Raw genomic sequence first — 12804 nt, 5'->3', positions numbered from 1 at the left:
AAAAAAAAGACTGCTGGTTCTAAAGTCAAATCGCTTGAGGCCAAATCTTAGCTCTAGCACTTTTTAGTCATGTGACTTTGAACAAACAAATTCACCTACTCAAATCTCACTTCCTTATCTGTAAAATAGAAATTATTATAATACTAATCTCATAGGATTATTATGAATTTAAATGAGATATTGCATGTAAAGTGGTAGGCACAGTGTTCGGCAAATAAACAGTGGTTGTGCTGTTTTATTATGCCATCTAACATCGCGTGACTATTTTCCCAAAACAATAAATACTTTTGCTGTTTAAATAAATCCTTCATGTTCTCAATACATGTTTGCTGAATGACTTAATGAAAGATACAATAATTACTGTATGTATTATCTGACATTCATGTGTAATTTCAGTGTAGTTAAGGGACAACTCGAATGCCAAGAGATGCCCTATCCGTAGGTACAAGTCTTGGCTTGGTGCTACATGTACACCGAAAAGGGATTCCTAGCCTCGGAACTAAAAAGGGTATATGTTATAGTTAACACAGATGAACTATTTAAAGAAAAAGAAACAGAGAGTCTAAATATGCCACAATGAAAAAACTGAAGTCTAAAGGAATGGACAATTCAAAGTTTATGTTACAGGATAACATTCTGCTTATAGGGGAAAAGGAAAAACCTAAAAAGTCAATATCACAAGCTACTATCACTAGAACCACTTGCAGTTGTACCATACCACGTAAAAGCAATTCCCTGCAAACAACACGGATGGAGCTAGGGAGTATTATGCTAAGCGAAATCAGTCAGTCGAAGACAAATACCATATGATTTCACTCGTGTGTGGAATTTAAGAAATTAAACAAACCGCCAAAGGAAAACAGGGAGAGAGAGAGAGAGACAAACCAAGAAAAAGAACTAGAGAAAACTGTAACTATAGAAAACAAACTGATGGTCACCAGAGGGGAGGTAGGTGAGGGGACGAGTGAAATCAGTGATGGGGATGAAGGAGGGCACTTGTCATGATGAGCACCGGGTGATGTATGGGATTGTTGAGTCACTATATTGTACACCTGAAACTAATATAGAACTGTCCGTTAACCGTATTGGAATTAAAATTAAACAAACAAACAATTCCCATGTGCAGGCAGATTATAGTTATACCCTGTGTCTGTCAACCCTTTCCTGCGGTCCTCACCTTGGCAGTGGCATGAGGGGAAGCACCCTTCTCCAGTAACAGCAGTGCCACCTTCTGGTTGTCATAATGAGCAGCAACGTGGAGCGGGGTAAGGCCATTCTGTAAAGGGTGTGTTTAAATTCAGCAGTAAGAAATTAGCGTTAGCTGCCCGGAAGCTACCAAAATGCATGGAAACTGATGTAGATGAAGTACGTGTTAATTAAATAATATGGTCAATAAAAAATCAAATAAATCCCTCATGGTTTTCATATTAGAAACTTAACTAAAACGGAAAACCTTTGGTTGAACTTAAATTAGCACAGGTTATCTTGATATCCACCAAAAAAGAAATCTAAAATGCCATGCAAAAATTACTACGTTAACATTGCAAGGACTCTTCTAAATTTAGAGATGGGCTGGGCCCTGTTGTGACAAGAACACACATTTGAGGCACAGCTTTAAATGCCTTCTAAATTGGTGTGTATGTGGACAGGTCATGGACAGATACCCACCATGTCTGTTTGGCATAGTTTCATCAGTTGTTTTCATATTCCTTTCAGGAGAGTGAGAAAAATATGCTGAAGTACAGACCTCCAAAGCTTCCAACCTGACTAAGTTATAAAACTGTCATGTATTAGTAAAAACCTTTACCTTCCCTGCAGAATCTGCGGCAGCACGGCGTTGCAAGAGAAGTTTTGCCACATCCAGGCTTCCATACTTGGCTGCTACATGCAGAGGAGTGAACCCCTTCTGGAAAGGTGAAGAACACAAGTAAAACGTAGTATTTGTTTTTGTGACTCCTCTTGTTTTATTTGTCAACATTTTAAGTAAATATATTGGGTCTCTCTATTTGGGAGAAATACAAGCAGCATTAAATCTGTGGGCCATAAACAAGCACTAGAAAAAGGAAGGAAATTTAACACACACAGTTTGGCTTGATACACTGAACAAAACAAATGTTATTTTGAGGGCCTAGAAATTGAAATTTGACTTTATAAGTTTGCGATTTATAAAAGCTACTGGTGTCCCTAAAATGGCTCTGATTAGTGAGTTGGGCAGAGTGGGGATGGGAGCTTCTTTTTCTTTTCTCTCAAATTAATAGGACTGAGACAATGGCTGCCTTCTCTTCGGTCCTTCTCTTTATTCCTATCCCTTTTATAATACCTGAATTCCAAATCTCTTTATTTAAATTTTAGGATCTTTCAGCAGCCACAGTAAAAATAATAATAAATATTGGGATTCATTTGATTTGTATTTTCTACAGAAATAACAGGATAAATGGTTGACAGAGAAAAAAATGCTCACTACTAGAAAGCACCTCCCATCCTGTTATCCCCTTTCCCAAAAGACCTGCACTGTATAAAAGACCAAAAGATCAATTCCTTTCGTAAAATTCATTATACTTCTGGCACAATGTTAAGCCGGTCAACATCGGACTTTTAAACCCACCACAGTGTAAAGCTTTTTAAAAGAATGCTCTCTTACCCATGTTTATATGTACAGATTCAATGTCTTGTGTGCCTAACTAATGCCACTCTCTGTAATTAGCAGTGTGTTGCGAAAACAGCCAAGTCGCTGGACTCAGATCTCAAGGATGGCACAATTCCTACACCATGATCTCAAATCCATCCTCCTGGCCAGACAGTCTAACCACATGCTCTTCTGGCACTACAGCAGAGTGGAAGAATTCTAAGGCTGACCAGGGGCCTGCACAACACACAAAGCAAATGTGTCTGGGGTAGGTGGCGTAAGGTAGAGCTAATTCTTGGGACCATTTAAGCCTTCGTCGCAATACAGAGTATCTCCCCGGAAACAACATTGCCCGTTCACAGTGTCACCACACAAATTATCTTTAAGATGCTGTTTTTGTTTTTCTTTCTTTTTTGAACATTTGGTACTAATAAGTCCTTGGAGGAGAGTGAATCTTTCACTTTCTCCAAGTGTGGGACAAATATAGGAAGTATTTCCTCCTCCTTGCACTGGCCCATTTAAGCCAACATTTATCGTTAACCTTCTCCCTCTGCTTAGTGCACACAATGGTTGGGGTGACAATCAGGATGAAGTAGAATTCTTTGAGAGAAAATCAGTGGTAGGGAAGAAAAATAAATGCCTTATCCTTAAAGTCCTGCTGGAAGAGTGATCCAGCCCCTTTATAAATTTGGAACCTATTATTAGACAAAACTACATAGAATCTTTACTGTAGAATCACAAAATAGAGGTTGGAAAGCATCTCGAGTCACACGTCTTCCTTCTTCCCCTATATCAATCTCATCAGGATTTTATTTACCCTCTGATATTTATAAACACTCAAACAGCTTTAATGATGATGAGTCAACTATTCATCAGAACCCCAGTGAGTTCCACTGCTGAACTGTTGAGTTTAATAGTCCCTTCCATTTGACTGCTGCACTTCACTATCGCTTTAGACGTCTTTTGTAAATCCTAAAAATTTTTGGAAGGCACCATGTTTTATTCTCTATTTCTATATTTTATATACCTGCATTTATTTGTCACCTTCATCTGATGAGACATTCTCTCAGTCTCTGTTGGGCTGTTGTGGCTGTTATTATTAGTTTATTGCTTAGTTTCTGGGTTTAGGTTTTTCTAAAAAAAAATCCTTTCAACTCTTCAGGTTTCAGCATTTGAATAGTTATCAATTTCTTGCATTGAAAACATGTTTTATAGCCACAGGCAACCAGATTAAGTCATAACAGCTAGTGGGTTGCTCCTTCTTCTCATACAACAGATGCCACAATACTACTGTAGGTCATACTCCTCCCTCCGATGTAGTACTTATGCCTATTTATTATGAGCAAACTGAAAATGTCTTTTAAATAATGTGAATCGCTATTGTACTTATGGGAATTATTTTGCCTTGTGAACAACACACTTGTGGTGGGCTTTAAACTTGTCTCATTTTCCTGCTCCTCTGTACTCGTCCAATTTCTTTTGCTCTGATTAGCTGAGTGTGTTCATGTTTTAGTCTAAGTGACATCCCCATAGTGAATTTCAAATAGGATGTATCAAGTGGAGAAAAAAAAAATTACTTGGCCCCGGCGTGAAACTTTGAACATAAGTCAAATTCAGGCTGGTATATGTAAAGAATATACATCTAATAAAGTGATTCTCTAGCACAGCTTTATTTAGAAACTGTAAATACCCAGGCAAGAGTATAGCTTATAAATATTAGAGAGCAGAATGGAAATGATAGCTGGCTGATACCACAGCTGGAAAATTGCAAGATCAAGTAAGATAAACTTCTAGATGGTACTAAAACTCTTAGCAAGTATAGTATTGCCAATTTAATGCAGTTTTCTTTTCTTCCTTAGTAATACTAGTTCAATGTATTTGAGAATCTTACATTTTTTTTTTCTCTTGGGGTTACATTATACATTTTGTGATGGAAAGAGAAGAGAAAGTGGCCCCTGCTCTATGGAAATAGTTTCAGTTAAAGCACTAGATACCTGCACTAGAAACGATGCTAATTAGAAAAATGGAATCCAGCACTCTTTATTGAAGATATTGTATGGAATTTCACAATCTTCTTTGATGATGTAGAAAATGAATCAAAATACCTAAATAGGAAGAAGTCAGAGGCCTAAAGAAGATCGATCTTCCTTAATACTCTTCATAGTAGAACAGAGGAATCCTGACTCAGATCCCTCCCAGTCCATGATGTCCTAGAGCCATCCCCTTACCTTGGTAGCCAAGGAATGGGCTGCTCCCGCTTCCAAGAGAACTGAGGCCACATCTACCTGGCCTTCCCTGGCAGAGATGTGCAGTGGCGTGTACCCATTTGTTGTGGCTGCATCGGGATGAGCCATATGTTGTAGAAGCAGCTGGACAATTTCCGTCTTACCAAGGCGAGAGGCAATGTGCAAAGGCGTCTGTTCCTCCTACAACTCAAGTCAAGTAAAAAATTAGAGCCAGAACAAGCCAAACTTCGCTGATAACATATTTCACTCAGATGTTTCCTGGTGCCTTCTTGGAATTTCTAGGAGCCCCTAGCCAAAAGGATATTATTACTACCCTGACCATGATGTATTGTATATTTTGTTATGGAGGGACTTTTTTAGAAGTATGTACTCTCGTGAACTTGGTCATTGTTTCTGGGACACACATGTTTCTCAACTCATTATGGCTTCAGTTCTCATTAATGCTTAAATATAAACTGACTCGTGGTTCTGAGTAAGAAAGAAATCTCGTCCAGAAGTCCTAAGACCTAGATTCTCATCCAAAAGCTTTCACTAGGCCACAGTATTTATTCTGGGAACTATAACAAGAGAAAAAGAACAAAGGATCCTGGGAAAACTGTTCTTACTCCACTCAAACAAGCCAAGGATACAAACGCTGGTCATGTTTTTCAAGAAGGGACTGCAGATAAAGAAGATATCATAATCTGATTTTTTTTTAATGTTGTTCCAAGAAACACCGCAGATAGTTCTGGGACTTGCATCCAGGACTTCAAAGAAGAAATGGAACCCTGGCATGAAGCAAATGGGCTTAACTATTTGCTGAGTGCTTTTCATTTAGAAACACAGAGAAGACATAGTTGGTACAAGGAATAGGGAGGATATGTTGGAGGACGCTCAAGAAATCAGCTGACTCTAATGTGTAGTCAGGAAAACCAGGCCAAACCATCTTAGAAAAAGAAAATTGAGTATAATCTTAGTGATGAAAAAAGGTATGTCTTTACAATCTGTTCAAAGGCATGTCATAATCAGAGTGAGGAAGGAAAAGCTGAGTCAGCTTTCTGAGCTAAGAATGAATGGAAAAAAGATATAATAGAGTGGGGGAAGAGCTGTTCAAATAAATGCAGGGTCTTAAAGTATAAGAAAAAAAAGTATTCAGGAGGAGAGGAAATAGCATTGTATGAATTTCAGGGTGGTATGAATTAAATAATAAATAACAAAATACAAGTATTTTAGTAACAGAATTGGAATTTTTTAAAAAATTACAATTTATAAACTTCCTTCAGGTATGGTGCATACTTGATCCTATTCTTACAAAAGACCCGAAAGGAAGACATAAAATGTAGTCTTAGGCCATTTTCTAAAAAACAGAGATTAAGAGGAATTAAAGTAGTTCTCCAGGATTGTTCAAGGTCACCAGGCTATTAAAACAGGACTTGAACTCAGGCATTGGATTCAAAAGATATTCACTCACCTATACATTCTACAGTTAGAATGCAGACACAGTTATGTTGGCCACTGAGGAAACTAACAGAAAGAGGTGACTCTCAACAGGAAAGGAAACTGACAACACTTTAGAAGATATAACTATAATTTGAAATACAGCAAAGAAAATAGACAAGTGGACTGACCAATGAACTTAATGCCACTGTAGCCCATGCTCTCTAGTCGGTCCAGCAAAATATGCTTTTCATTCTTGGCTATTGAACAGAGTATGCAGCTGCACTTTTTGAATGAGAGATACTGTTGTGAGTAAATGATTTTTCTTTCATTATATATGAGAAGTAGTGCCCTGATTATATAACCAGGAGATATTATTTCTAAACCTGATTAAGAACAATACAGACTATCCACAGAACTTGCCCTTGGAGTTCAGTGTAGTACCTGAGTAGAATTGCTGACCATCTCCCCTTTGGGAGGGAGTGAATTGTAGAGCAATGTATTAGGTCAACAGAGAGAGTTTGTCAGAAGTGTGTGCATGTGTGTATGCTTGCTGGAAAACCAAGTGGTAAAACAGAACAGATAGATGCTCATTTTTCTGTTCAATACCCTCTATACTCTTCTTCTGGGAAGAGCCCTCCCCCCCTCCCTCCTTTGAGGGAAAAGGACATCCCACCCTACAGGTGGCTCTGAAGGGGCTGCCAATCATCTCAGCCCACCTCAATAATGGGCCTGGAGCCCAGGCTTGAGAAGATAACTTGCCCTAAGGCCTGGGTGGGAAATGTGGCTAATTAGAATCCTGTTGTTTTGTTTAGATGAGAGACAGAAGGGCTTTCTTTACATCTGAAATGGAGATAATGATGTCAGCAGAGAAAAGCTAGGAGAAAGACACAGAACCAAGGAGGAACCCTTTTCTCACCCTTTCTAATTCCATGGCCTCAGGCAAGCCAGCAACATTCTGAATTTTAGAAGCCTGAGCTACAACACAGCATTGCTCTGTGTGTTGAATAAGATAATTTGTGTTAACATGCTTTATGAGGTATAAACCACTACACAAATGTTAACTAAATCAAGGATTTCCAGGAAAAACTAAAGGGCTAAGTAAAAATAGAGACTCATGGTGAAAATACAACTTAAAATAGAACATGTAAAAAGGGAAACCATAGCTTCTTGCTGTTCAGCACAATCCTAGGATCAGGAACATGGGCGTCACTTGTGAGTCTGTTACAAATGCAGATTTGGGGCCTCACCCCAAACCTACTGACTTCCATCTGAATTTTAACAAGATCCCGGGGTGGTGTCATGCATAACAACCTTTCATTAGCACCCCTCTGTATAAGGCTCTGGTAGTTTCTCCTGTCCACCACAGAAGGATGCTATAGGGAAGGAATATCGCTTGCATCCTAGGGTAGGTGGTAGAGCTGAAAAATCAAAGGGTCATAAAATGTGCTATTTAAATAAGGAGGAATAAAAAATTAAAGATGCTTATGTACATAGACCATGGCACTAAACGTAGTTGCAAAAGAGAATTAAAACAATAGGATTGATGGGATTTTGTGTATAAAAATAAACAAATACATAAATGTTATAATATTTCAGAGTAAAGAGTCTGCAGCCAGTGGTTTTTGAGGAAGGGGTTTTAGATGGTACCCCAAAAAGCATCAGGTGATAATAACAGGTTAAATTGATAACATAAGAAATTGGCAAAGATATATGAAAATAAGCACATTTCCATTAAAATAGAATAAAGTAGGGGTGCCTGGGTGGCTCAGTCAGTTGAGTGTCCAACTTTGGCTCAGATCATGATCTTGTGGTTCACTAGTTCGACCCCCCGTGTCAGGCTCTGTGCTGATAGCTCAGAGCCTGGAGCCTGCTTCAGATGTTGTGTCTCCCTCTCTCTCTGCCCCTCCCCTGCTTGTGTTCTCTCTCTCTCTGTCTCAAAAATAAATAAAAACACTTAAAAATAAAATAAAATCAATGCAATAAATTAAATTTGAATATAGAAAGATATTAGGCAGTTTAATTTTGAGGAATTTTAAACAGGAAACCCTTTTAGTATTAAATATGGATTACAAACATTTACTAAAAATATTACCACAATTTCTGGTAAAAATACTGAATATATGAGGAGTAGTGCATTGATTGATCGTATATATATATATATAATATATTATATTAATTATTGTGTATATATATATGTTATATATATATATATATAATTAACAGCTAAATGCCAGGTAATTTTGAAAGGAAATGAGAATAGGTGGAGCACTTAAGATATTTTAGGGCAGTAAAACTTCTCTGTATGATAAGGATGGATACATGTTATTATACATTGTCCAAACCCACAGAATGAAACACCAAGAGTAAACCCTAATGTAAACTATTGACTTTGGGCGATTATGATGTGTGGATGTGTATTCCTCAATTCTAACACATGTACCGCTCTGATAGGGAAAGCTGATAACGGGGTGGCCTATGCCTGTGTGGGATCAGAGAGCATATGGGCAATCTCTATAACTTCCTCTCAATTTTCTTGAACCTAAAACTACTCTTAAAAAATAGTCTTGGTAAAAAAAGGAAGGAAGGAAGGAAGGAAGGAAGGAAGGAAGGAAGGAAGGAAGGCAGGCGAAAGAAAGAAAGAAAGAAAGAGAGAAAGAGAGAAAGAAAGAAAGAAAGAAAGAAAGAAAGAAAGAAAGAAAGAAAGAAAGAAAGAAAGAAAGAAAGAAAGAAAAAGTGCTCCTGGATGGCTCAGTTGGTTAAGTATCTGACTCTTGATCTCAGCTCAGGTCATGACCTCAAGTTTGTTGAGCTTGAGCCCCATGTAGGAAGGAAGGAAGGAAGGAAAGAAGGAAGGAAGGAAGGAAGAGAAAGAAAGAAAGAAAGTAAAGAAAGAGAGAAAGAAAGAGAGAAAGAGAGAAAGGGGGCCCCTAGATGGCTCAGTTGGTTAAGTATCTAACTCTTGATCTCAGCTCAGGTCATGATCTCACAGTTTGTTCAGCTTGAGCCCTATGTAGGGCTCTGCGCTGACAATGCAGAGCCTGCTTAGGATTCTCTCTCTTCCTCTCTCTCTGTCCCTCTTCCATTTGTGTGTGCATGTTCTCTCTCTCTATCTCTCTCAAAATAAATAAACATTAAAAAAAAAAAGTCTTGGGAGGGTGGCTCAGTCAGTTAAGCATCCAACTAAGGTTCAGGTCATGATCTCACAGTTCGCGAGTTCAAGCCCCACATTGAGCTCTCTGCTGTCAGTACAGAACCAACTTTGGATCCTCTGTTCCCTGCTCTCTCTGCCCCTTGCCCATTCTTAGGCACATGTGCTTGCTCTCTCTCTCTCTCTCCAAAATAAATGAACATTAAAAAAATTGTCTTGTGGGTGGGGGGAATCAAGAAAAAATGCTAAGGCAGGGAATACAGTTTGGATAACAAACGCTCTAAATATGTAAGAACATAAAACACCAGTGATGATTACCAAAGAACATAAATTACACTGCTCACACAATGGATAAAAAGGCCGATAAAATCTAAAAGGACAAGATAATTGTCAAGGCTGCCCATATTTCACTGGATTTGTCACAAAGGTCTGTGGAAAAAATGCTAAGGAAAGAAAATGTTAAGAGTCAGAAAATGTTAAGGAAGTCTGCAAAGGAGTTTCAAGGTGTCTAAGCACAACTTTTATATTTTAATGACCTTAGAAGTACAAAGACTCGCCTGAAGTAACAATGTGTAAGGACTCCAGCCATATGCTTTCATTCTAATGCAATACCAATTTGAAAAGGGAATCACAATGGTACAAGGCAAGCTGAAGTGAGTTCTAGCTTAGGTACTTTGAACACTGAAGGAGAGAAAGCGTTCAAATATTTTATGAGAATTCCAATGATGCTAGTGTAAAAATCAAAGGAACAACATGAAAGAGGAAATTGAAGGTGCAGTACATTGATAAGAATTAGTATGTTCAGTGTAGAGGAAGAAGGTGAAAAAAGCAACTGGGAAGTGAATTAAAAGAAAAAGGAAGGAAGGAAAAATCAAGCTGTGAAGGGATTTGAAGGAATTAGAAAACAAGAGAATGTGGTCAAATAATCCCCAGTGCCCTAATTCTTCTACTTTAGAATCACAGAAGTGCAGACTGCCTAAATGTGTAAAATCAGAGTAAGAAGAAAAGTAGTATTCATTATAGAAAGGAAGAACATAATATAGATAAAGATACAACATTAAAACTTTGAGTATAATTTGCTTTTAAGTAACTGGTAAGGAATGTCTGTGGAAATTTGATTGGCTTTATTTATAGTAAGAAATACATTTTAATATGCATCCTATCTCTATGATATGGTAAATTCTTTAAATTCATGAAATGAAAGTTTTATGTAAAAATGTTTCCATAGGTTAAAAAATTATTAGGCTAGTCAATGCCAAATTTCTTGGTTAGTAAATTGTACATTTTTTTCAAATGTTAATGTTTCTGAAATTGGGGTGCATTTTCCATGGTGTATATTTATTATACCATTTCCCTTTTTGCCTATAACACTGCTATTGAATTGATACTTCCGCTTACAGTCCATGGCATTTCCAAATCAAGGAACTAAAAAATAGCATTCCGTCATAAGGATAAATAAAACGCATGCACACAGTAGGCGAGAACGTCCCGCACCAGTACGTACCCTGGCTCTGGCATCGACAAGGGCACCATTTCTCAGGAGGCATCGGACCACTTCCACTTGCCCCGCCCGGGCTGCCATGTGCAATGCAGTCTCCCCGCGCTGCCAGGAAACAAAGATCATCGAGTCGTAAGTAAATTCCCTGCTCTGTATGGTCAAGGATAAAAATGTGCCTTTTTGTGAAATTCATCAATCAATCCAATGGATTAGGAAATCTATGAAAAGGTATAATTATTTCATAATTATTTGGTCTGGAAAAATACAGCTTTGTATCTTCTCCATCTTCGTAAGGATAAAACATGGGGATTTTGGGGGGGAGTGGGGTTCAGGCCATTACAAACAGGCGAATTTGCCCCCAAATCCATTATACCCTGAGGTTAACTTCATAGTTAATCTGGCATAATTTACATTGCTTTCGGTGAGCGGCACCTGGGTGGCTCAATCTGTTAAGCGTCTGACTCTTCATTTCAGCTCAGGTCATGATTTCATGGTTTGTGAGATCGAGCTCTGCATCAGGCTCTGTGCTGACAGTGCAGAGCCTTCTTGGGATTCCCTTCTCTCTGCTAATTCCTTTAGGCGATATGAAGTTATCGTTTATCCTTCAAACCTGAAATCTGTCATTGTCCCACTTGACTATGTGATTACACCTTGATCCTATTTTAAGAAGAACCTCTAGATGCTGAAGATCAAGTCAGCACAGTGCAAAAAAAAAACCCACATCATTTGTACCATACATAAGTCATTCCTTTTCAGAATTCAAAATCTACTTCCAAAATAAACTCTTTTACATTCGATTTGCTGTGAGGCTAGACAATGACTATTCACATAAGCAATATGATTTGCTCAGGATGTCCCCTATTTATTATTAATGAGCATATTTAATGATAGACAGTTATTTGAGAGAACTACCGAGAGATGAGTAAAGCAACTGTTAACAGGGTCATCTGTTGAGGCATGGGGCATCAGGTGATTCCTCAAGTATCTTCATGCCACGGCAAGATAGAGCACACTTATCAGGAAATGGTAGCTTAAGTTGTAGCATGAAGGATGATGTTTAGATGAAAGGACTTAAGTCATTGAAAACTTTGTTAAGTACTGCCTGTGAGAGAGAGGGGTTTTTTGTTGTTGCTGTCGTTTGTTTTAATCAACATATTTAAAAGCCCCATGTCATTCTGAAGAAGGCAGAGGTTCATTCTTCCAAACAATTTTACAGATCTAAAAACAAACAACACACTGGAATAGAAGGGATTATTTCTAGTCACAACTGTTCTAGAAAATAAAGCTGATTTGAACTAGATAAAGTAAACCACTCCAAGGAAGTGCAATTGGTCTTTAAGTAGGTTGCGGTTAATTGTATACTTCTGACAAATTCCAGCAAATAATTTCTTCTGATTCCTTGCACAACTTACGTTTGGTACATAGCTCACAGTTCATTTTATTTCTTAGTATCAGAGACCGTTCTTTATGAAGCTATGAAAAATCCATTTCAAATGATATGATTTTGAAAGCATTAAACTGGACATCTACTCTATTTTTTTTTTCCGTTTCGTTGATGATTCACTTATCCTCTAAATGCCTTGTTTAATGATGACGTGCTTTCTTTTGTAAAGTAAATGTATCTGGAGTGTGCTGTCTTATAAAATTACATTATTGGAATAGCAATATTTGTCCTCAATCGTTAGGTGGATGGCAAGAGTCTTCCTCTTTGGACAACCACAATTTCCAACTTGTTTTCTGTATCACTTGAAACCTGTCCCTAAATAGATGAAGTTAAGATCTAACCATTAAACACCCACAAAAAGCCCTCATATCTGAAGCATAGCAATTTTACTGTTAGTAGAAATAAAGACAAAAATAAATCTCC

At 37.9% G+C, this 12804-nt stretch overlaps 1 protein-coding gene across 1 annotated transcript in view; it reads right to left on the bottom strand.

Annotated features, from left to right (window-relative positions):
- Positions 1 to 12804, bottom strand: part of ANK2 (ankyrin 2) — a 221727-nt gene that overhangs the window by 100893 nt on the left and 108030 nt on the right. Inside the window, exons 13-16 of the mRNA XM_077754996.1 lie at positions 10944 to 11042; positions 4855 to 5052; positions 1808 to 1906; positions 1178 to 1276 (exon numbers count right to left, since the gene is read on the bottom strand). Of these exons, the coding sequence (XP_077611122.1) occupies positions 1178 to 1276; positions 1808 to 1906; positions 4855 to 5052; positions 10944 to 11042 (495 nt within the window). The remainder of the gene's footprint in view (positions 1 to 1177; positions 1277 to 1807; positions 1907 to 4854; positions 5053 to 10943; positions 11043 to 12804) is intronic.

This window comes from Crocuta crocuta, unplaced genomic scaffold (assembly GCF_008692635.1).
Source record: "Crocuta crocuta isolate KB4526 unplaced genomic scaffold, BGI_CrCroc_1.0 scaffold52, whole genome shotgun sequence".
NCBI lineage: Eukaryota > Metazoa > Chordata > Mammalia > Carnivora > Hyaenidae > Crocuta > Crocuta crocuta.
This window is presented reverse-complemented; position numbering and strand designations above follow the sequence as displayed.